We start from the raw sequence: 21,993 nt of genomic DNA, 5'->3' as shown, positions 1-21,993 counted from the left end.
TATTGAGGAATGAATTAACACATGGACAAGCCCATGTCATAACCTGTGTTTGAGAAAGGCTAGTATTTTTTCTATTGCCATACTTGGTTTTCCCTCAGCAATGCCAAAAGATCTTGGAGACCATCTCTTTCTGGGATCCCATAAAGCTGAAATGTGTAGGTAGAGGCTGAGTTTGTCTTCTAAAAGAAAGTTCTGTTGTTTTTTTTTTGTTAGTATTTTATCTGAGTTTAATGGATTACATATGTGATTGTGAGGGGTAGTGGAACAATGCAAAATATTGCATTGATTTTACTGTCTTTCATCACTTAACTTATCCCACAGATAATCAGGGTTGGAAATATGGACTCAGCTTTATGACGAGGAAATATGGACTCAGCCAGGGCCCTGTCCTGCGGTTAGGCCAATCTCAGGATTGTTTATGTGCCTTGGGGCACTTTGGTATTTTGTGTTGGCCTTTTTTGTCCTATGGTATCTATGTTGGCTGTTGATTCTAGGGATTAGTGCTTTTTGCTCTGAATGTTTTAGGATAGAGGGTGGGAGAGGGAAAAAGGAGGGGGGAGAGGGGAGAAGGGAGGAGCAAAGAAACTATACTTGGCTTCTGAATAACTTGTAATTTTTATAATGACACGTTACTAGATAATAAGCTCATGCTGTATATGATTACAAAGTACTTTTAAATACATTCAAAAATGTAATCCTCATACTATACCATAAAGTGAGCTGGAAGAAAAAGATCTGTTAAGAACAGGTTTGTATTAACCCTTTGGTGGAGGCAAATGTGAAGGAAATGGAGAGAAAAATAAGATGCTGTCTGCCAAGGCTGTGAAGTCATGCCTTTTGTTTGCTTAGGGAAAATATAATGTGCCCATGGGGTTCATTTCTTTTTATGCTGCGCAGGTGAAAGGGATGGGGATCATTGAGGTTGGAACTAGTCTTGACCGTGGCAGTTCTGGGATGAGTCATTTTGAGAAAGTTTCTCTTATTGTCACCAGCTCCACTTTCCTCCTCTGCAAAATGGAAATAAAAACACTTGCATGAGAGAACACCATTTGGGGGTGGTTGTAAGAATTTAACAAAATGCACATAAAAGCACTGTGGGGTGCAAAGTACTGTACATAGACTACATGCTGACATTGCACTGACAACGAAGAGATAATCTGTAGCTTCATGAGAATATAAAATATCAAACTAAGGGCTGACTGCTTAATAGCATTGTTGGGGATCCTAAATTTATTTATTTAGAGATTTAAGATTTGTAAGAAGATTGTTTGATGATTTATTTGTTTTTAAAAGTAAGATGATGCCAACACTGATAATTTATCTAGTGACTATGTTGACAGTGGAGGGGTAATATTTTAATATTTTGGAGCACTTTTATCCCGGTATTTTAAGGTAATCCTTACGCAATTTAGAATTGCCATGAATTTTCCAGATAATGGCAGGAAACTGCACCGTGTTGGATTGTTGGGTTTTATAAGATTCAGGTTCAAAACCACATTCAGCTGCGCAATAACCATGTGACCTGGGGCTATTCTTTTTTTTTTTTTTTTAAAGGCTAGACGTACTTCTTTTTTTTTTTGTAGAGACAGAGTCTCACTTTACCGCCTTCAGTAGAGTGCCATGATGTCACAGGACTCACAGCCTCTAGCTCTTGGGCTTCTGCGATTCTCCTGCCTCAGCCTCCCGAGCAGCTGGGACTACAGGCGCCCGCCACAATGCCCGGCTAAGGCTAGACGTACTTCTAGAGATAGGTAATTGTGAGGATGAAATGAGACATTGGGTGGGACTATTCTCTGAAAACTATAAATAATTCCATAAATATAAGATGATATAATTATTATCATGACTCATGTTTAAAGAAAAGCAAACAAATAAATATTCAATGACACAATTTAGAGAGACTCAAGTGAGAAATTAATGAGGTGTAGTCAATAAGGAGATGCAGATTGCTTTTGATAATGATTTTGTTCCATATGGCTTTGTTATGGGATGCTTATGGGTGACAAATGGGAAACAATATAAATGTGTCACATGTGCACGAGTGTATTTCAAGATTCATAGCTTGCCTAGCTGGCAAGCTACAAACTCCTAAGAGCTTCATTCGAACCTACTCAATCCATTTCCTGTTTTGGACTTAGAATACTGTAAATAAGTTTGATTTAGCCTCCAACAACTCTATAAGGAAGCCATAGGGCTAAGTGAGCCCAGGTGTCAAAGGGTAATATAGGAGTTCTAAATATGCAGAAAAACTCACCTGGGAAGGGCCATGTGGCTATCCGGTCCTTCCCATAGGGTATCTATACTGTGGTGAATTAGCCACAATCCCCATGTTCTGGGTGTTAGCACTGTAGCACGTGAAATCCAGTTTTGTCAGCACATAGAGAGTAAATCTTTTTCTCTGGAGTAAAGTCATATTATCCCTGCTTATCACTAAAGTTTAAGAACCAAATGCCAATTAAGGAATTTTCAATGAGAAACATAGTTACAAGAAACCCAGACTCTCTAGTTTATATATGAGAAGCCACAGTGGACCTTGGGATGGGAACTTGGTGTAAAGTGAGCTCTTCCAGTTACCCAGTCCTTAGGACCTTATTCGTTAGGAACAGAATAACACTCTAGCAAAGACATGGTGTTTCCTGGCTTTTCAGAATATTCCTCTTATACTGTGAAATTTTTCAGAGCAATTTATTTGTAGTCAATTCATTATTCACAGTAGAACTGTAACACTGTATTTTACAAGTTGCCTTTACTGTTTTGCTTGGATGTGCCTTTTTTTCTGAAATTATTATTAACTTTCTATTGTTAATTCATCAGTTTATATTTTTTGTTTTCTGGTGAAGAGGAGAAACTAGAAAAAGTTTTTAAAAATTTATTGTACAACTTTAAAATCTGTTCAATATTCAATAATGATAACAATATTCAATCTGTTGGTTGGATGTTATTAAACATTGCTGTGAGATGGAATTTCAATTCTGGCTTTGAGTTTGGAAGCTTACTTTTTATCTTTAAAGCCTATATTTTCTAAAATGAGGTGAATATAGATGTTTATTTGCCTTTTATTTCCACTATTTTTAAATAAAGTTCTTGTCCAAAAAAAATATATGAGAAGCCAAATTGCCATCATAAAGTTGTTTGGTGAGCTTGGAACCTGAACAGGAATCATTAGTCATCTGTGCAGACTATTGAAGAGTTTGTTGGTCAAGTTTCTTAGGTGTAGGCAACAAAGAATTTTGTTGCCTGCATGTAAAAGGAAAAGGAATTTGTTGTCACTTTTTGGACAAGTCAAGAAAAGATAGGCTGGATAACCAGGCTCAGAAGGCAATAGGAACCAAGAGAGGTTGTGAATGATACGGCATGCTATCGTCCGTTCAGTATACCACTGCTGCACCAACTTGGAACAGTTGATGCTGCTGCTACTTGTGGATTCTCAATGCTTAGGCTACTGCAGGTCTTTTGGAAATGCTCACACCATCACACACCACTTCTCAACTGTCCTTTCAGCTTTGTTTCTCTACTTCCAGATCTAAAGACCTGTGTAGGAGCATCTGGTTGCTGAGTTCAGGTCATGTGCATCTATACAGCTATCAGGATGCTAACTATGGAGAGGGAATACATGGCCCAAGACCTGCACTTCTCAAAGTGTAGTTTTGTAGGCTTGTGCCAGGCTATGAAGTGATCATTTTTAGTTAGTGCTTTTTCTACTGAAAAAGCTTTGCTATTGAAAAAGTGTTATTTTAGTTAAACAGCATGCCACTAAATATATCGACACTTCCTAGACTTCATCATGGGAGCTAGGGTCTGACGGTAGAGGGTTCCCCACAAAAGGAAGAGTTTTTGCAATCTGTGCCGTAAAAAACCCTAACAAATACACAGCACAAATGAGATCAGGCTGAGTAAGCCTGATGCCTACTTTTCCACACAGAGACACACCTGTCATCAGGAATATGTGAGTTACTTGTATCTAGACATCGCCTCACCTGGCTGGTGTTTGGTTGGGCATGGTGAGTTTGACTTTTTCACTACTTTCTTATCCAAGAGCAGGTCTGTAGCTACCCCTCTTGGGAATGGAAAGGTTGGAGAAGACAGTTTTATGTTCATCTAAATTGGCTGTTTGAGACTTCTTACTTTGAAGGTGGGCCAATGACTTTCTGATGAACTTGGAGGATGGTAATCATCTGTACATTCTAAGTCCTTCCCTTTCTGGCTTCCACAAGCCAAATATTCATAGCACTCTTATAGAGTGATTCTTCACTCAGTGGTTCAGGAAATAATCACAATAGAGTTGGGGGATGGTGTGAGAAGGGGAATGATTGAGGTCGTGACTCTGGTTTGATGGCTTCCTTGGTCCTCTGTATTCTACATAGAGGAAATCGTCCCTTGTGAAAGCCATTGAAGCACATGCTCATGTGGATGTTCCACTCTTCTACTGGTCCTTCGGTTCTCTCAAGATCTTCCCTGTGGAGTGCTTTCTCCAGCACCTCCCTAGGGGTAGCTAACCCTTCCTATAAAATAATAAAGTCCCTTTCTATTCCTGAGACTTTTGAATTCAAACTCCTCAGTAAGCCTGGATGTAAAGATGTAAAGAGCTCCCCCCCACACACACAATATCTGGTACTACAGTATGGGAAGCTCTGGTCTTAGGAATGGAGTGGAGGAAAAAACCTTTTTAATTCCTTAAAATTGAACACCACTCACCATTTAGGGGAGGAACTGCCTTCCACAGATTACTTATAAACTGCATAGTATGGGCAGTGTCCGTAGCTCAGTCAGCAGGGTGCAGGCCACATACATTGAGGTTGGCAGGTTCGAACCCAGCCCGGGCTAGCTAAAACAACAATGACAAATACAACAGAAAAGATAGCTGGGTGTTGGGGCAGGTGCCTGTAGTCCCAGCTACTCGGGAGGCTGAGGCAAGAGAATCGCTTAAGCCCAAGAGTTTGAGGTTGCTGTGAGCTGCTGCCCCGGCACTCTACCGAGGGCGACAACTTGACTGTCTCAAGAAAAACAAAACTGCATAGTAGAATCAACATGGCTTTGTAGCAATTCCTGTCAACATCTTGAGTTTCATTATGTAACTTCCCCATGCTATTGGACAACCACAGTGAAGTTGTTCTTCTCCAAAGTTCAGGGTTCTTCTTGCCCCTAACTCTGATCATAGAAGAGGCATGTGGAAGAGAAGCTTTAGTTATTTTCAGTGAAGTTAGAGACACATCTGGTGGTCTGAGAGTAATTCTGTACTTCTAAGATAACCTGTAATTTTCTGATATTGTAGGTTAATTTGAGCTACTTACCATGTACCCCACCAAGAAAAGCTGTCAAAAATGCATGTTTGGTGCTATGGACTTGAAAGCAAGAGATAAAGAAGTAGAAGAAAGGAAGGAAAAACATCAAGAAAAAGAAGGTAAGAAGGGAAGAACGAGAGAAGAAAAATAACTCATAATTAGGAAATAAGTGATTATTTCTGTGTCTTTTCAAGTGTTATCTAGTGGGTAGGTTAAAATAATTGCTATTTTTTGACTAATGTCCTGAAGCATTTCCCCAATGTTTTCTTTTAGTAGTATCATAGTTTCAGGTCTTAGGTTTAAGTCTTTAGTCCATTTGATTTGATTTTTGTATATGGTGAGAGATACAGGTCTAGTTTCATTTTTCTGCTTGTGGATGTTCAGTTTTCCCAGCTCCTCTTAATGAAAAGCCTGTCTAGAAAGAAAGAATTTTCTGCTTGTGGCAATCTGAAGGCCAGTGTGATTAGGACATTCATTGATTTCATTAAAAAGTGATCTTTAGCTTCTGCATACGGTAACTCCAGGTTAAAGAGCTTTGATTTCACTGAGTTAATCTGGTTTGATGTTTTAAATTAGGTCAAAGTGTGGAAAAAAAAGGTGAAAGTGTGGAGCAGAAGAAAGGGAAACTCGAGAGTGGGGCTTGAGGAGGGAGGATAGTGCAAGGAGGAGTGGGGTATGTACACCATCCACCATCAGCACATCTGAAGGTGGGAAAGGGGTGGATAGGACTCTGTGTTCACATGGTGTGAAAGTCTCTGATATTTCACATGTATGGGACAGAACTCAGTGAATCAAACAGCAAACATTTTAATGAGTATTATGAATGGAACAATGAGGGGGATTGGAGATGTTAAAATGTAGACCCATACAAAATCATAATGAAATATTCTATGTTGTAAAGGTGCCTTGGAGAGGTTAGACTTTGGTTAGGCATTGAAGGATAGGATGATAATGTCAAGAAGTGTGAAAGGTCTGGGATTTGACCCTGCTTGCAAGTTACCAAGTTAGCTTGCCACAGTTTCATGGACACTGGCAGAAGATACAAAACCCTTGGATCAGGGATTTCTATAGAGAGCACTAGTTCCACTACTAAATGAAACAGTGTATGAGGGGTTATTATCCAAAGGTCTGTTTTTTCCCAGGGGCACCTTTCTGTTGTCTTATGCCATTCAATACTGTAGCCAAGAGCTACATGTGGCTGTGGGGCCCCTGAAATGTAGCTAGTCTGAATTAAAATGTGCTGTAAATTCAAAATATTCACTAAACTTCAGAGACTTAGCCCCCCCCAAAAGAAAATCTCATTAATGCCTTTAATATTGATTACATGTTGAAGTGACGTGGATATATTATTTATTTATTAATTTGTTTCCTTTTTCTAAGAGGAAGGGTCTCATTGTGTCACTCAGGCTGCAGTACACTGTGTGATCATAGCTGGATGTATTTAAATTTTATATATATATATATATATATATATATATATATAGAGAGAGAGAGAGAGAGAGAGAGAGAGAGAGAGAGAGACACAGAGTCTCAATTTGTTACCTTTGGTAGAGTACTGTGGCGTCATAGCTCACAGCTACCTCAAACTCCCTAGGCTTAAGTGTTAAGTCTCAGCTCCCAAGTAGCTGGGACTACAGGAATCTGCCACAACACCAGGCTGTTTTTAGAGAAGAGGTCTCACTCTGGCTCAGGCTGGTCTTGAACCTATGAGCTCAGGCAGTCCACCCACCTCTGCCTCCCAAGTGCTGGGATAACAGGCGTGAGCCACCACCCCTGGCCTAAATAAAACACTTGTATCAATTTCATCTGTTTCTTTTTGCTTTTTTAATATGTGGCTATAAGAAATTTAAATTATATGTGTTGTTTGTATTTGTGGCTCATGTTATATTTCTTTTAAACTGTGCTTATTCAGGTACAAGAGAGGGGGCTCCTTTGGTCTCTCCTATCATCCTCCAAGGCCATGTTATTGGCCTACAGCTGGGCATGGCCTGGGTTCTAGACCTGCACTAAACTGTGGTTCTGATGAGAAGTATCCTCAGAGGGCAGGAGGGGGCCTATACAGGACTCACTTCCCTCCACGACCTTGTCCCTCACTTCCCTTCACAGCACCCTCTCACAAATATTTGTAGGTAATTTGGGCTTTATGGAAAGGTCAAAGGATACTAAAGAGAATTATAACCTATGAGGGAAGGACTTTCAAACCATGTATTGATTGGGCCTTACTTCCGTGGTCATAAAAAATGTACTCATGGATTTAAGCCCTTCACAGGAGATCTCTTTGGGGATGCCACATAGTTCTATCTTTAACCTTGTTTTTCTTACCTTGAGTCTTTACCTCTTAGGGAGACCCCCCCCCTTTGAAAATACCTCTCATGATAGTCTGCTATTCATATGAATTCCACCATCTACTCACAGGTATCTACTCATATTTTATCCAAAGATTTCTGTCCCCAGCCCTCTTCCCTTGTTCCCTTTGAATGCTGGATCCTGAGAACACCACCAAAACAACCTGTTAACAAGACAAAGCTCGAGTTTATTCTTACTGTAGTAAGGGCAAGCATTACCTTGACAGAGTCTTAGTAGCTTTCTTAGGGGAAATGGCTAAGTTGGGATGTTCATGAGATTTTTGAGGCCAGTTTCAAGCGGGCCTTTTGTGCAGAGGCTTGATCAGTATTGGATAAGAATTGTGATAAAGTCTTCTTCATACTCGTCTTCATCGTCCAGTTCATCATCATCATCTTCTTCACCTTCATCCTCATCCCCTTCATCATCATCGTCATCGTCGTCCTCGTCGTCGTCATCATCATCATCTTCTTCTTCTTCTTTTTCTTCACGTTTCACACCAGGAGACAAGTAGTACTGTAATGGATTTGGCCAAATATCATCTTTGATGAGCTCTCCTAATTCATCTGGACTTGCATCAGTTTGGTCAGTAAACCAGGCAAAGAAGGTCTCTGGTTCCTGACGCTTCCTCTTCCTGGTGGCTTTATTCTGCGTTTGACTGGGACGTTTCGTCAAGTCCTTTCCAGATTTCCATTTGATTTCAGTGGACTTTGTAGTTTCATCACCATTCTCGTTCAGACGAAATTCTTTGGAGAGAACTTTATTTTCAAAGTAAGGGTTTTCATCAAAATAAAAATCTATTCTGTAAGCTGATGTAATTTCATCATATTCTGTCAATTCAACTCTGGTCAAATAATGCAGTGCCTCTTCTTCCTCCTCCCCAAGCAGCTTGGACACTTGTGGATGGTTGACAAATGCTTTTCCCCAAAAACGTGGGATTTTGGAGATCATTTCTGACCTCTTGTCAAAAAATGGTTGGCGCAGTTCGTTGTATTTCTGTTCTACTTTCAAAATCTCCTTAGCGGCTTGTTCATTAAGTTTGTCTATTTCACTTTGTACTTCATCAGCACGTTCAATTACTTCCTGATGTTCCGATTCTGTGTCTGAGGTGTTCACGGCCTTGTCTTGTTTGGAGCCAAGCTCCTGTTGATCGACTTTGGCCGCGGGCTCAGACATGCTGCTGTGCCGCGGTTGGGGTGGGAGGAGCGGAGAGAGGGAGAGAAGGGAAGGCGAAAGGGGCGGGCAGGCGGCTTCCCCTTAGGCCACTCACGCCACACGCGCCGGCGCTTGCTAGGCCCGGTCTCTTCCTCCCGGCGCTCTCTCGGTTGCTCTCCCTCCCCCTCGCTCGCGCACGCGCTGCTCTCACGGTCTGACGACGAGGGAGGGGCTTGGTAGGCGTGCGGGCCCGGCCGGTGCTCCTGCTTACGGAGGGTAGGCGGTGGCAGACGGTGGCGGCGGCAGGCGGCTGCGGGTTGCGGGTTGCGGGTTGCGGGCTGCGGGCGGTGGGCGGTGGTCGGCTCGGCTCCGCTCCCTGGCTCGCTCGCGCACGCGCTGTTGTCACGGCCTGACGACGTGGGAGGGGCTTGGGCGGCGTGCCGGCGCGACCGGGGCTCCTGCTTACGTAGGGGAGGCTGCGGCGGGCGACTGGCGGCTGGGCTTTCTTGCTCACTGTTTGTTCTCACCAGCCGCCTCCTCCTCCACCTCCTCGTCATCGCGAGAATTCCAACCTTTTTAAAACATTTCTGCAGTCCCTGGGAGCAAGTTGTAGTCTTTTTTTTCTTTTCTTCCTCAATCGCCCTGTTTTGAAGTCTCTTTATACCGTGGTTCTGAACTTAACTTTGGAGGGGGTAAATACCATGAGCAGAATGCAATGGGAAAAGAATCTCTACCCATTTCTGTTCCAAATTCATTTTTATCCCTTCCTTTCTCAACAAAAACGGTATGGAATCAACACCACCGAGCTCTGTGGGAAAAAAGAAAAACCTGTTCCCTTCTCTTTGCTGGAAGCTGGGGGGTGCTAACCCCCTGTGTAGTAATACATAGAATTCTAGCTTTTTTTTTCCTTTCTCTGTATATTGGGCTCAGAGATTACACTGTTTTTATGTGAATATGGCCAGTTAGCATTTACTAACATGTATCTGTCTAATTTCTCTTGTTTAAAAAAAAAAAAAACAAACTTCAAAAAATGGGGTATAGAAAGACAGCAGAGGGTGGGTTTGCGATGTTTGGGTGGATTAAGTGGGCATTTTTACAACCTGGCTTCTTCTCCTTTGGCATGTTTAATTGTGACGTTAAACGGACATCCTTGCAGTTTAAGATGACACTTTTAAAATAAATCCTCTCCTAATGATGACTTGAGCCCTGCCACTGAAATGGGAGATTCAGCAGAACCTCTAGGATCTTATTTTAAATTGACATTCTCTCTCTTTTTTTTTTTTTTTTTGTAGAGACAGAGTTTCACTTTATGGCCCTCGGTAGAGTGCCATGGCATCACACAGCTCACAGCAACCTCCAACTCCTGGGCTTAAGCGATTCTCTTGCCTCAGCCTCCCGAGTAGCTGGGAGTATAGGCACCCGCCATAACACCCGGCTATTTTTTTGTTGCATTTCAGCCGGGGCCGGGTTTGAACCCGCCACCCTTGGTATATGGGGCCGGCGCCTTACCGACTGAGCCACAGGTTGTAATTTTGTTCCTGTTTATTTTTAAATTTTCTTTTTTTTCACCAAGACCTTGGTAAAAGGCAGTAGCAACATTGTAGAGGAAAGATGATGCTCAGTTTTAAATGTTAAAAGTCTACAAGTTGCTTTGTTACAATCAAACCAAATGTGTACACACACAGAAGAATCATGACATAATAGCTTAGCATTGTTGGACACAGCAAGGGGAGACTGTGAGGTAAATGTTTTAAAGAGTCTTGTGGAATAAACAGTGGTCGATGCTGTGTATTGGAGAATCGAACCGTTGATTTTTATTTAAACAATTTTCTTGGAAAAGGTTTCTGGAAAGATAAAGTTACCTGTAAGTTTTATCTTCATAGGTAAGAATTATTCAAAGATAGTGAAATAGCAGAGTGATGTTAGTGAAGCGGGCTGAAAGCAGAAGCCTTGTAAATGCTGACAGTAAGCCGTGTGTGTCTGGATGATGCAGTTCTGACCCACAGCAGGACTTGACCCTGACCTGAGTCACTTAGTTTGCAGGGCTTCAGAAGGGTAGTCTTGAGCACTCCTACAGATAATCTGTAGAGTGCACATGAACTCACCACATGTACCCATAAACATTGCTTGTCCTAGTGTTTCCCCCCAAAACAGATTCAGAGGTAAATATTTGGTTGCAGGTGATTTATTTAGGACGTGACTATAGGCTTCTGAAAGGTTTTGGGATATCCCCTTGAGGAATAGTAAGCTAGGGTTATTATCCACTCTCATCCTGGCACTTCCTTTTTTTTTTTTCTGAGACAGAGCCTGAAGCTGTTGCCCTGGGTAGAGTGCCATGGCATCACAGCTCACAGCAACCTCCAACTCCTGGGCTTAAGCGATTCTCTTGTCTCAGCCTCCCAAGTAGCTGGGACTACAGGCGCCCGCCACAATACCCGGCTATTTTTTGTTTGAAGTTGTCGTTGTTTTGGCAGGTCTAGGACCGGATTTGAACCCGCCAGCTTGAGCTACAGGCGCTGAGCCATCCTGGCACTTCAATTCTGTCCCCAGCTGGATAAGCACACTCCCTTAGTGGTTACTGAACGTCCTCAGAGGGATTCCATTAGCTAATTAGGGAATTATCTGTAAATGGCTTTTGGGAAGTTCCCAAGAGTATGGGCAAGACACCTTCAGCATCTTCTACGTGGCCCTTGGCTCCAGACTCATAGTGAGTGCTTGATATTCATTGGATGAATGAGCAAATTCACACCATTTAAGGATAGGCTTTAGTTCTCAGACTATAAACTTGAGGAGGAAGATAGAGTTCCTTAACTGCCTCATAATTGTAAGGCTGGTCCTGTTTTAATAAAGTTAGCACCTTGCAATATGAATATGTCCACCTCCTTTGCCCTCTTTTCTCCCTTTATCCCTGCCAGGTATGAGAAAAGGGTGAATCACTGATCCCATTAATAGCAAGTTCTTTAGCTCTATGTAGACTAGAAATTGACTTGCAAAGGCAGGATGAAGTTCTTAGGTGAGAACTACTACTCCTCCCATCCCTGATAGTAAGGGTTGGGGAGTTGGGAGATGGCTGACATGTCTGTTTTTCACTTATAAAGTTGTTTTGACGTCTTTTGTACCTAGTTTTGGTTCCTTTTTACTCTGAGAATGATATCTTAACCCAAAGGGATGGTTATCTTGGTGAGAATTTCATAGCAGGCAGTAGGCCTGTGGGTAGTAGGAGGCTAATTTGTAATAAGTTGGGGGTGGGGGAGTAGGCTGTGATTTCTCAAATTACACTGCAAGATCTGCAGAGTGTGAAGACCTTGGTGAAAGGCAGTGCCCGCATTGTAGAAAAAGTCTGTTTAGGAAGATGTGAGCTAAATATCTCTGAGGTGGCTCCACTGGCCAGAAGCACGTCTTCCAGATATATAACAAAACAGAAGTGGGACTATGTAATAAATGAAAATGTATCAAGTACCAGCTATACATTAGGCATTGTGCCACTACTATGGTGCCTAGCTCCAAACCAATAAAACTGCATTGGTACGGAACTAGGGATTATTAGTTAGTTAATTTGTTTATTTATTATCTGTCACTTTCTTTGGGGAAACCAAATCTCACTATGCTGTGTGTAAAGTAGAAGTATTAAAGGTTGCTGCTATATAGATGGAATGTTTATGTCTCCTCCCCCCCTTCATATGTTGAAATCCTAACTCAATGTGATGGTATTATGAGGAGGAGACTTTGGGATGCGTTTAGATGAGATAATGAGAGTGGAGGTTTCATAAATGACATTAGTGCTCTTATAAGAGAGAGCAGTCTGGTGTGGTGGCACACACTTGTAGTCCCAGACACTCAGGAGGCTAAGGCAGGAAAACCACTTGAGCCCAGGAGTTTGAGTCCAGCCTTGGCACAACATAGTGAGCCCCTGTCTCTATTAAAAAAAAAAAAAAAAGTGGAGCTATGAGAGCTTGCTCTTCTCTATCCTCTTACCATGTGAGGAAACAATGAGAAGATAGGCTGTCTGCAAACTAGGAAGAATCCTTTCTAGGCATCAGATCTGCCTGCACCTTGATCTTGAACTTTCTAGTCTCTAGAACTGTGAGAAATAGTTTGTTTTTTAAACCAAGTTTATGGTATTTTTGTTATAGCAGCTTGAACTACGATATAGTTTTCTAAAAAGATGTTAAAACCGGAACTTGTATATGAATATAAAATGAACCCATATAAAATATCTTATTTATCTCATTTATTACTAAGGGAACCAGTAAGACATTACAACTAGGTCAAAGGAGAATTAAAAGTACACTCCAGGAAAAAAAAAGTACACACCAAGAATGCTTCCATATATTCAGAAATAGATGCAAAACAGATATCTGTTCCATTCCATTAACACAATTCATTTGCATTTCTGTACAGATGAATCATTTACATCATCTTTTTCTGCAATTTACAGAGTTGTAAAATAGCTTGAAGACATTGAAAGGCACAAGCCCTATAAAATCAGATTACCTAGAAAAGTATTATCAGACAGGACACCCAGAAAATATTTTTTTTGGTCTATTTCAATCTTTCGTAAGTTTTCCTCTCAGAAGTAAGGAAATGTTTTCTGAGTGGTCCATTAGGAAGCAGAATGTAGATTGCAGATTGGCCAAGTCTTTGAATCAGAAGAAAAATTGTTTCTGTGGCACATTGCTTGCTACCCAGGAGATAAGTGAAGAGTCATTTGAAACTGCATCTTTTAAGTACAAGAGTACTGATCTATATTGGGTAAAGAACAATTAAAGAGAAATTTAATGAAATTTGCCCTAGGAAGAGGAACAAGATCAATTTCACAGACATTTCAGTTATAAAATGTTCAGTTACAAATCAAAACTATTGAGGGAAAAAAAGGAATTTCAGAAAACATTCTTAATTCAGACTTCCTAATTCAAATTTCATAATGAATGTTAACATGAAGTGGGAGAGAAATTACTTTTATTTTTTAATAGTCATATCAAGATATAATTCACATACAGTTCGTCTATTTAAAGGTGCATAGTTAATTTTTTTGTTAGTTTTACAGGATGTAGAACCATGATCACAATCTACTTTGAGAATGTTTTCATTTACCCCATTAACAGTCACTCCTTCAACCCCTACTCCTAGGAAGTCACTGATCTTCACTCTGGTTTTTTGTTTCTGTTTTTGAGACAGAGTCTCTTTCTTTTGCCCTGGGTAGAGTGCATTGTAGTTCATTGCAGCCTCAAATTTCTAGGTCCAAGTGATCCTTCTGCCTCACATTCCTGAGTAGCTGGGAATACAGGCACCTGGGGCCATGCCTACCTAAGTTTTTCTATTTAAAAAAAATTTTTTTATTAAATCATAACTGTGCACACTGATGCATTTATGGAGTTCAGTGTAGTGATTTGATACACACTGTCAAATGCTTACATTGAACTGATTAACACATCCATCACCTTGCTTACTTATTTGTTTTGGCAATACAATTATACTCTTTTCTGAATAGTTTTGAAATGTATCATTGCATTATGCATATTAGGTGATGTCCTCCCAAGTACCCTCTCTCCTCCCACCTCTTCCCTTCTACTTTCTGGACTATAGTTATGTTTTACCATTCGTATGAATGTGTAGGTGATTATATATTGATTTCATAGTAGTATTGAGTACATTGGATACTTTTTTCCCCCCATTCTTGAGATACTTTACTAAGAAGAATATGTTCCAGCTCCATCCAGGTAAACATAAAAGATGTGAAGTCTCCATCTTTTTTATCGCTGCTTAGTATTCCATGGTGTACATATACCAAAATTTGTTAATCCATTCATGGGTTGATGGGCACTCGGGCTGTTTCCATGTCTTGGCAATTATGAGTTGGGCTGCAGTAAACATTCTAGTGCAAATGTCGTTGTTGTAAAATGATTTTTGATCATCTGGGTATATACCTAGTAGAGGAATTAAAGGATCGAACGGTAGGTCTACTTTTAGTTCCTTAAGTAGTCTCCAAACTTCATTCCAAAAAAGTTTTATTAGCTTGCATTCCCACCAGCAGTGTAGAAACATTCCTTCTCTCCGCATCCAGGCCAACAACTGTAATTTTGGGATTTTGTTATATGGGCTAATCTTACTGGCGTTAGATGATATCTCAGAGTGGTTTGATTTGCATTTCTCTGATGATTAAGGATGATGAGCATTTTTTCATGTGTTTGTAGGCCATGCGCCTGTCTTCTTCAGAGAAGTGTCTGTTCAAGTCTCTTGCCCACATAGAAATGGGGTTATTTGTTCTTTTCTTATTGATTAGTTTGAGTTCTCTGTGGATTTCTTTGTTGGAAGCATAGCCTGCAAAAATATTCTCGCATTCTGAAGATTGTTTGGTTTACTTACTGTGCTCTTGGCTGTGCAGAAGATTTTTAGTTCGATCAGATCCCAGTAATGTATTTTTGTTGTTGCTTCAATTGCCCGGAGGTCCTTCTCATAAAATACTCTCCCAGGCTGATTTCAAAGTGTTTTTCCAGCACTCTCTTCTAGGATTTTTTTTTTTTTTTTTGAGACAGAGCCTCAAGCTTTTGCCCTGGGTAGAGTGCGGTGGCATCACAACTCTCACAGCAACCTCCAACTCCTCCTGGGCTTCAGCGATTCTCTTGTCTCAGCCTGCCAAGTAGCTGGGACTGCAGGCACCTGCCACAATGCCCTGCTATTTTTTAGTTGTAATTGTCTTTGTTGTTTGGCAGGCCTGGGCTGGATTCGAACCCACCAGCTCTGGTGTATGTGGCTGGCTCCTTAGCCGCTTGAGCTACAGGTGCTGATCCTCTTTTAGGATTTTTATGTCTTAAGTTTAAATATTTATCAAGTGAGATTCAATTTTTGTTAATGGTGAAAGGTGTGGGTCCAGTTTCAGTCTTCTACAGGTTGCCAGGCAGATCACCCAGCACCATTCCTTAAATAGGGAGTCTTTCCCCCACTGAATGTTTTTGATAGGCTTATCAAAGATCAAATGACGATAAGTAGTTGGGTTCATCTCTTGGTTCTCTATTCTGTTCCATAAATCTACCTCTCTGTCTTTGTGCCTTTACTATGCTATTTTGATCACTATTTATAGTATAGCCTGAAGTCTGGTAACGTGATACCTCCTGATTTGTCTTTATTTCTGAGTAATGTATTGGCTATTCAGTGTTTTTTTTTTATTCCATATAAAACGAAGCACTGTTCTTTCAAGCTCTTTAAAATACAGCAATGGTGCTTTAATAGGGATTGCATTAAATCTGTAGATTGCTTTGGGTAGTATGGACTTTTTAACAATGTTGATTCTTCCCAGTCATAAGCATGGTATGTTTTTCCATTTGTTAATATCTTCAGCTATTTCTTTTCTCGGAGTTTTATAATTCTTTTATAGACATCTTTTACTTCCTTTGTTAGGTAAATTCCCAGATATTTCATCTTCTTTGGCACTACTGTAAAAGGAATAGAGTCCTTGACTATATTTTTAGCTTGACTATTGTTGGCATATATGAAAGCTACTGATTTGTAAATATCGATTTTGTATCCTGAGATGCTGCTGTATTCCTTGATCACTTTTAAGAGTTTTGTAGTTGAGTCCCTGGCATTTGCCAGGTATAGGATCATATGGTCTGCGAATAGTTAGAGGTTTTCTCCTCTGATCCTATTTGGATACCGTTGATCACCTTCTCTTGCCTGATTGTGATGGCTAAGACTTCCATTATTACCTATGTTGAATAGCAGTGGAGACAATGGGCATCCTTCCCTAGTACTTTTTTTTTTTTTTTTGACAGATTTTCACTATGTCACCCTGGGTAGAGTGCTGTGGCGTCACAGCTCACAGCAATCTCAAACTCCTGGGCTTAAGCAATTCTCTTGCCTCAGCCTCCCAAGTAGCTGCGACTCCAGGCACCCACCACAAGGCCCGGCTACTTTTTGTTGTTGTTGCTGTTGTCATTGTTGTTTAGTTGGCTCGGGATGGGTTCGAACCCGCCAGCTTCCGTGTATGTGGCCGGCACCCTACTCACTGAGCTACAGGTGCTGCCCCTTGCCTAGTTCTTGATCTGAGTGGAAATGTTTTCAATTTTACACCATTCAATATGATATTGGCTGTGGGTTTGCTGTAGATGACCTCTATCAGTTTAAGCAATGTCCCATCTATGCCTATTTTCTTTTCTTTTCTTTTTTTAGGACACATTAAAATTTGCTTTAATACTTCTTTGGGAAAAAAAAATCACACTTGTAGTGAATGAACAAGAGACATTTTTACGCTATTATTTGTATCTACCATGCCATGAATTCATAGGGGAAGAAGTTCCACTAGCTCAGGGAGGCACCTTGCCATTGAATGTGACAAAGTGTTGATTGACTTTTGAATTCATGGGAAATAGTTTCCAGCACCTTGTATCACTGTTACATGGGGACTATTGGTTATTCTGTTTGCTATGCTGTACATCTATTATGCCATGAGCTCATGGGGAATAAATAGGTTCTTGCACCTCAAAACATGGGTCCACTGGTACTCCTGCGTGCTGTGTTATATGCTTATTATGCCATGAATTCATAGGGAATGGGTTCCAGGAGCTCAGGCTCCTTTCCGTTAGTTCTTACAAAGTGGACTTCTCTGGGTGGCGCAGGCTGGCGCTTCAGTTGAACCCAGGTCCCTTTCTCTTTGGCTTCCTTCTTTTTCTGATCATTTTCTTTCACACGTTTCAGGAAGCTATCTTGGCTCTTAGAGTGCTTAATATGCTCAATACGAACATTAATCCTCTTTGTGAGGATTTTGCCCTTAATTTGTTTATTTACAACAATGCCAACAGCATGCTGGGTAACATTGTAGACTCTTCCAATTTTGCTATGATGACATTTGTGTGGCATGCCTTTTTGAACAGTACCCATTCCCTTGATGTCTACAATATCACCTTTCTTGTAGATTCGCATATATGTGGCCAAAGGAACAGCTCCATGTTTTCTAAAAGGCCTAGAGGACATGTATCGGGTGCCTCTCCTCTTTCCCTTTGTGTTTGTCATTTTGGTGAATTACTGGAAGATGGCGTCTCCGGCCGAAAGGCTATGCCTATTTTCTTAAGTGTTGTGATCACAAAAGGATGCTGGATATTATCAAAAGCTTTTTCTGCGTCAATTGAGAGAATTATATGGTCTTTGTTTTTTATTTTATTTATGTGATGTATTATATTTATACATTTGCGTATGTTGAATCAACCTTGTAACCCTGGGATAAAACCAACTTGATGATGGTGTATGATTTTTTTTGATGTGTTGTTGAATTCTGTTTGCTAACATCTTACTGAATATTTTTGCATTGATATTCATTAATGATAATGGTTCATAATTTTCTTTCTATGTTGGATCCTTTCCTGGTTTGGGGATCAGGGTGATATTTGCTTTATAGAATGTGTTGGGAAGTATTCCTTCTTTTTCTATGCTTTGAAAAAGGTTGTATAATATAGGTACTAGTTCCTCTTTAAAGATTTGGTAGAATTCTGACGTGAATCCATCTAGTCCCGGACTTTTCTTTTTTGAGAGATTTTGTATAGTTGATGCTATTTCAGTGATTGATAAAGGTCTGTTCAAAATTTCTAATTCTTTCTGATTGAGTCTAGGAAGGTGGTGTGCTTCCAGGTATTGGCCCATTTATTTCGGATTTTTATATTTCTGAGAATAGAGTTTTTGGTAGTAATCATTGAGGATTTTTTGAATTTCTGAGGTATCTGTTGTTATTTCTCCTCTATTGTTTCTGATAGATGATATTAGAGATTTTACTTTTCTGTTTCTGGTTAGGTCGGCCAAAGGTTTATCAATTTTATTAATCTTTTTTTTTTTTTACTTCTTTTGCAGTTTTTGGCAGGGGCTGGGTTTGAACCTGCCACCTCTGGTATATGGTGCCGGTGTCCCACTCACTGAGCCACAGGCCTTCCCAATTTTATTAATCTTTTTAAAAAAAACTTTTTGTTTCATTGATTTTCTGAATGATTTGTTTGTTTGTTTTCAATTTCAATTAATTTTACCCTAATTTTGGTTACTTCTTTTCTTCTGTTGGGTTTGGGGTTGGAAAGTTTTTCCTTTTCCAGTTGCTTGAGATGACCCATTACATTGTTGGCTTCCTCACTTTCTGTTTACTTAATGAAGGCTTCTAATACTATAAATTTCCTTCGTAGTACTGCCTTTGTAGTATCCCACAGGTTTTGATAATTTGTGTCTTCATTATCATTTTGTTCATTATCATTTTGTTCCAAAAATTTTGTGATTTCCTTCTTTGACCCAGCTATCATTCAGTCTAAGATTATTTAGTTTCCACGACTTTATTAATGGAAGGTGGTGTTGCGTTCCTGTTGCTGTTGAGTTCAACTTTTATTCCATGATGGTCTGAGAAGATACAAGGAATAATTTCTATTCTTTTAAATTTGCTGAGGTTAGACTTGTGTCCTAAGATATGATCAATTTTGGAGGATGATCCATGGGCTGATGAGAAGAATGTATATTCAGTTTTATTAGGAATTAAATGTTCTGTAGAGGTCTGTAAAGTCCATTTGTTCTAGGGTCAGGTTTAAGTCTAATATTTCTTTGTTTAGTTTCTTTTTGGACGATCTATCCAAAATTGTCAAAGGGTGTTAAAATCTCCAACTATTTTAGTGCTGGAAGATGTCAAGTTGTTTATTTCCATTAGGGTTTGCTTTATAAATTGAGGAGCATTCTGGTAGGGTGCATAAATGTTAATTATCAAAATCTCTTCATGTTGAGTGTTTCCCTTGACAAATATATAGTGACCATCCTTATCTTTCTTTATCTTTGTTGGTTTAAAGCCAATTGTATCTGCAAATAAAATTGCAACCCCTGCTTTTTTCTGATTTCAGTCAACCATCTTCCAGTTTTTCTATTTTTGGTAGAGACAAGGGTCTTACTCTTGCTAAGGCTGGTCTTGAAATCCTAAGCTCAGGTGATCCTCCTGCCTTGGCCTCCCAGAGTGCTAGGATTAAAGGCATGAGCCACTCTACCTGGCCTTCATTCTGTTTTTATAGATTTGCCTATTTTAGATATTTCTAAAATGGATAGTATGTTTTTTTGTGACTAGATTCTTTCAATTAGTGCTAAGCATAATATTTTCAATATTCACACATTAGTACCATTTATTCACATTTATTGCCAAATAATGTTTCATTGTAAGGATATACTACTTCTTATTTAGCTTGTCAGGAGGCTATTTCTACTTTATTGCTATTATGAATAGTCCTGCTATGAACATTTGTATATGAGTGTTTGTATGGATGTATGTTTTCATTTTTCCTGGGTGTATACTTAGGTGTAGAATTGCTGAGTTATATAACACCATGTTTAGCATTTTGAAGAAGTACCAAACTGTTTCCAAAAGCAGGCACACCACTTTATATTTCCACTTAGGAATGTATTAGGGTTCCAATTTCTCTACATCTTTGCCGACACTTGTTATTATTATTTATCTTTTTGATTGTAGCCATTCTAGTGAGTGTGAAGTACTATCTTGTTACAGTTTGATTTGCATTTCCCTGACGGCAAATGCTGTTGAACATCTTTTCATGTGCTTACTGGCCGTTGGTATATCTTCTTTGGGGAAATGTCTATTCAAATTCTTTACGCATTTTAAAATTGTGTAACTGTGATAGAGTTCTTTATGTATTCAGGATACCAGTCAGATACATGATTTGCAAATTTTTTCTTCTATTTTGGGGGTTGTCTTTTCACTTTTTTGATGCTTTCCTTTGTAGCATAACAGTTGTTAATCTTGATAAAGTATAATTTATCTACTTTTTTGTCCCTTGTTATTTTGGTGTCATATCTGAGAAATTATTGCCTAACTTAGGGTCATGAAGATGTACTCCTATCCTTTTGTCTAGTTGTTTTATAATTTTAGTTCTTACATTTAGGGATTCATATTAAGTTAATCTTTTCCATATAGTGTGGGGAAAGGGTCCAACTTCATTCATTTGCCTCTTTTCCCAGTTGTCTTAGCACCATTTGTTGAAAAGACTATTTTCTCCTTTGAATTGTCTTGGTACCCTTGTCAAAAATCAATTGACCATAAATGTAAGGGTTTATTTCAATTCTATTCCATTGGTCTATGTGTCTATCCTTATAACTTTATAGAAGTTTTGAAATTGGGAAATGTGAGTTTTCCAACTTTATTCTTTTTTAGATTCATTTGAATATTATGAGTCTCTTCATTTCTTTTTTTTATTTTTTTATTTTTTTATTTATTTATTTTTTTTTGTAGAGACAGAGTCTCACTGTACCGCCGTCTGGTAGAGTGCCGTGGCGTCACACGCTCACAGCAACCTCTAATTCCTGGGCTTAAGCGATTCTCTTGCCTCAGCCTCCGGAGCAGCTGGGACTACAGGCGCCCGCCACAACGCCCGGCTATTTTTTGTTGCAGTTTGGCCGGGGCTGGGTTTGAACCCGCCACCCTCGGCATATGGGGCCGGCGCCCTACTCACTGAGCCACAGGCGCCGCCCGAGTCTCTTCATTTCTATATGAATTTTAAGATTAGCTTGTCAATATTTGCAAAAAAAAGAAAAGAAAAATGCCACCTACGATTTAATAAGGGTCCCATTTAGTCTATGGATCCAAAGATTACTTTTAGACTTATATGGAAAAAATTGCTAAAGTGAATTGTTGTTTTGGGGTGCTTTAGCTTCACTGATTCTCACATAAACTTTTTATTTATTTATTTTCTTTTTGAGACAGTCTCAAGCTGTTCCCCTGGGTAGAGTGCCATGGCATCACAGCCCACAGCAACCTCAAACTCTTGGGCTTAAGTGATTCTCTTGCCTCAACCTCCCAAGCAGCTGGGACTACAGGTGCCTGCCACAACGCCCGTCTATTTTTTGTTTGTAGTTGTCATTGTTTGGCAGGCCCAGGCTGGATTCAAACCTGCCAACTATAGTGTATGTGGCTGGCGCCCTAGCCACTGAGCTACAGGCGCTGAGCCATAACTGTTAATATTGTATGTTTATTTTACCCTATAAGCAAAGTAGATCAGTTAGGACCTTTGTTGATAACATATTGGCATTGATTTATTCATAACCCACATTTCTCTAATACCCGGTTTCCCTGAAAATAAGACTGTCTTATTTTAAGGTGTGTTCCCAAAGATGTGCTAGGTCTTATTTTCAGGGGACGTCTTATCTGTCCTATAAGTGGGTCTTATTTTCGGGGAAACAGGGTATGTTAAATCTGCCC

General features: G+C 39.9%; 2 protein-coding genes and 1 long non-coding RNA gene across 3 annotated transcripts in view; 1 reads left to right on the top strand and 2 right to left on the bottom strand.

Annotated features, from left to right (window-relative positions):
- The first annotated feature begins 1,638 nt into the window (after nucleotides 1-1,638).
- LOC128577606 (uncharacterized) overlaps nucleotides 1,639-21,993 on the top strand; it is a 57,369-nt gene continuing 37,014 nt past the window's right edge. The window contains exons 1-2 of the long non-coding RNA XR_008377597.1: nucleotides 1,639-1,751; nucleotides 5,273-5,401. This is a non-coding gene — a long non-coding RNA (uncharacterized LOC128577606). The remainder of the gene's footprint in view (nucleotides 1,752-5,272; nucleotides 5,402-21,993) is intronic.
- Nucleotides 7,795-9,203, bottom strand: LOC128577603 (protein SET-like). Its single transcript, XM_053579863.1, has one exon. The coding sequence runs from the start codon at nucleotides 8,799-8,801 to the stop codon at nucleotides 7,950-7,952; it is 852 nt and encodes a 283-aa protein (XP_053435838.1). The 5' UTR covers nucleotides 8,802-9,203; the 3' UTR covers nucleotides 7,795-7,949.
- On the bottom strand, nucleotides 17,307-17,818 carry LOC128577604 (60S ribosomal protein L21-like). Its single transcript, XM_053579864.1, has one exon. The coding sequence runs from the start codon at nucleotides 17,787-17,789 to the stop codon at nucleotides 17,307-17,309; it is 483 nt and encodes a 160-aa protein (XP_053435839.1). The 5' UTR covers nucleotides 17,790-17,818.

The sequence above is a fragment of the Nycticebus coucang genome, chromosome X (assembly GCF_027406575.1).
Source record: "Nycticebus coucang isolate mNycCou1 chromosome X, mNycCou1.pri, whole genome shotgun sequence".
NCBI classification, from domain to species: domain Eukaryota; kingdom Metazoa; phylum Chordata; class Mammalia; order Primates; family Lorisidae; genus Nycticebus; species Nycticebus coucang.
The sequence above is the reverse complement of the archived record's forward strand: the minus strand, read 5'-3'. Positions and strand labels throughout refer to the sequence as shown.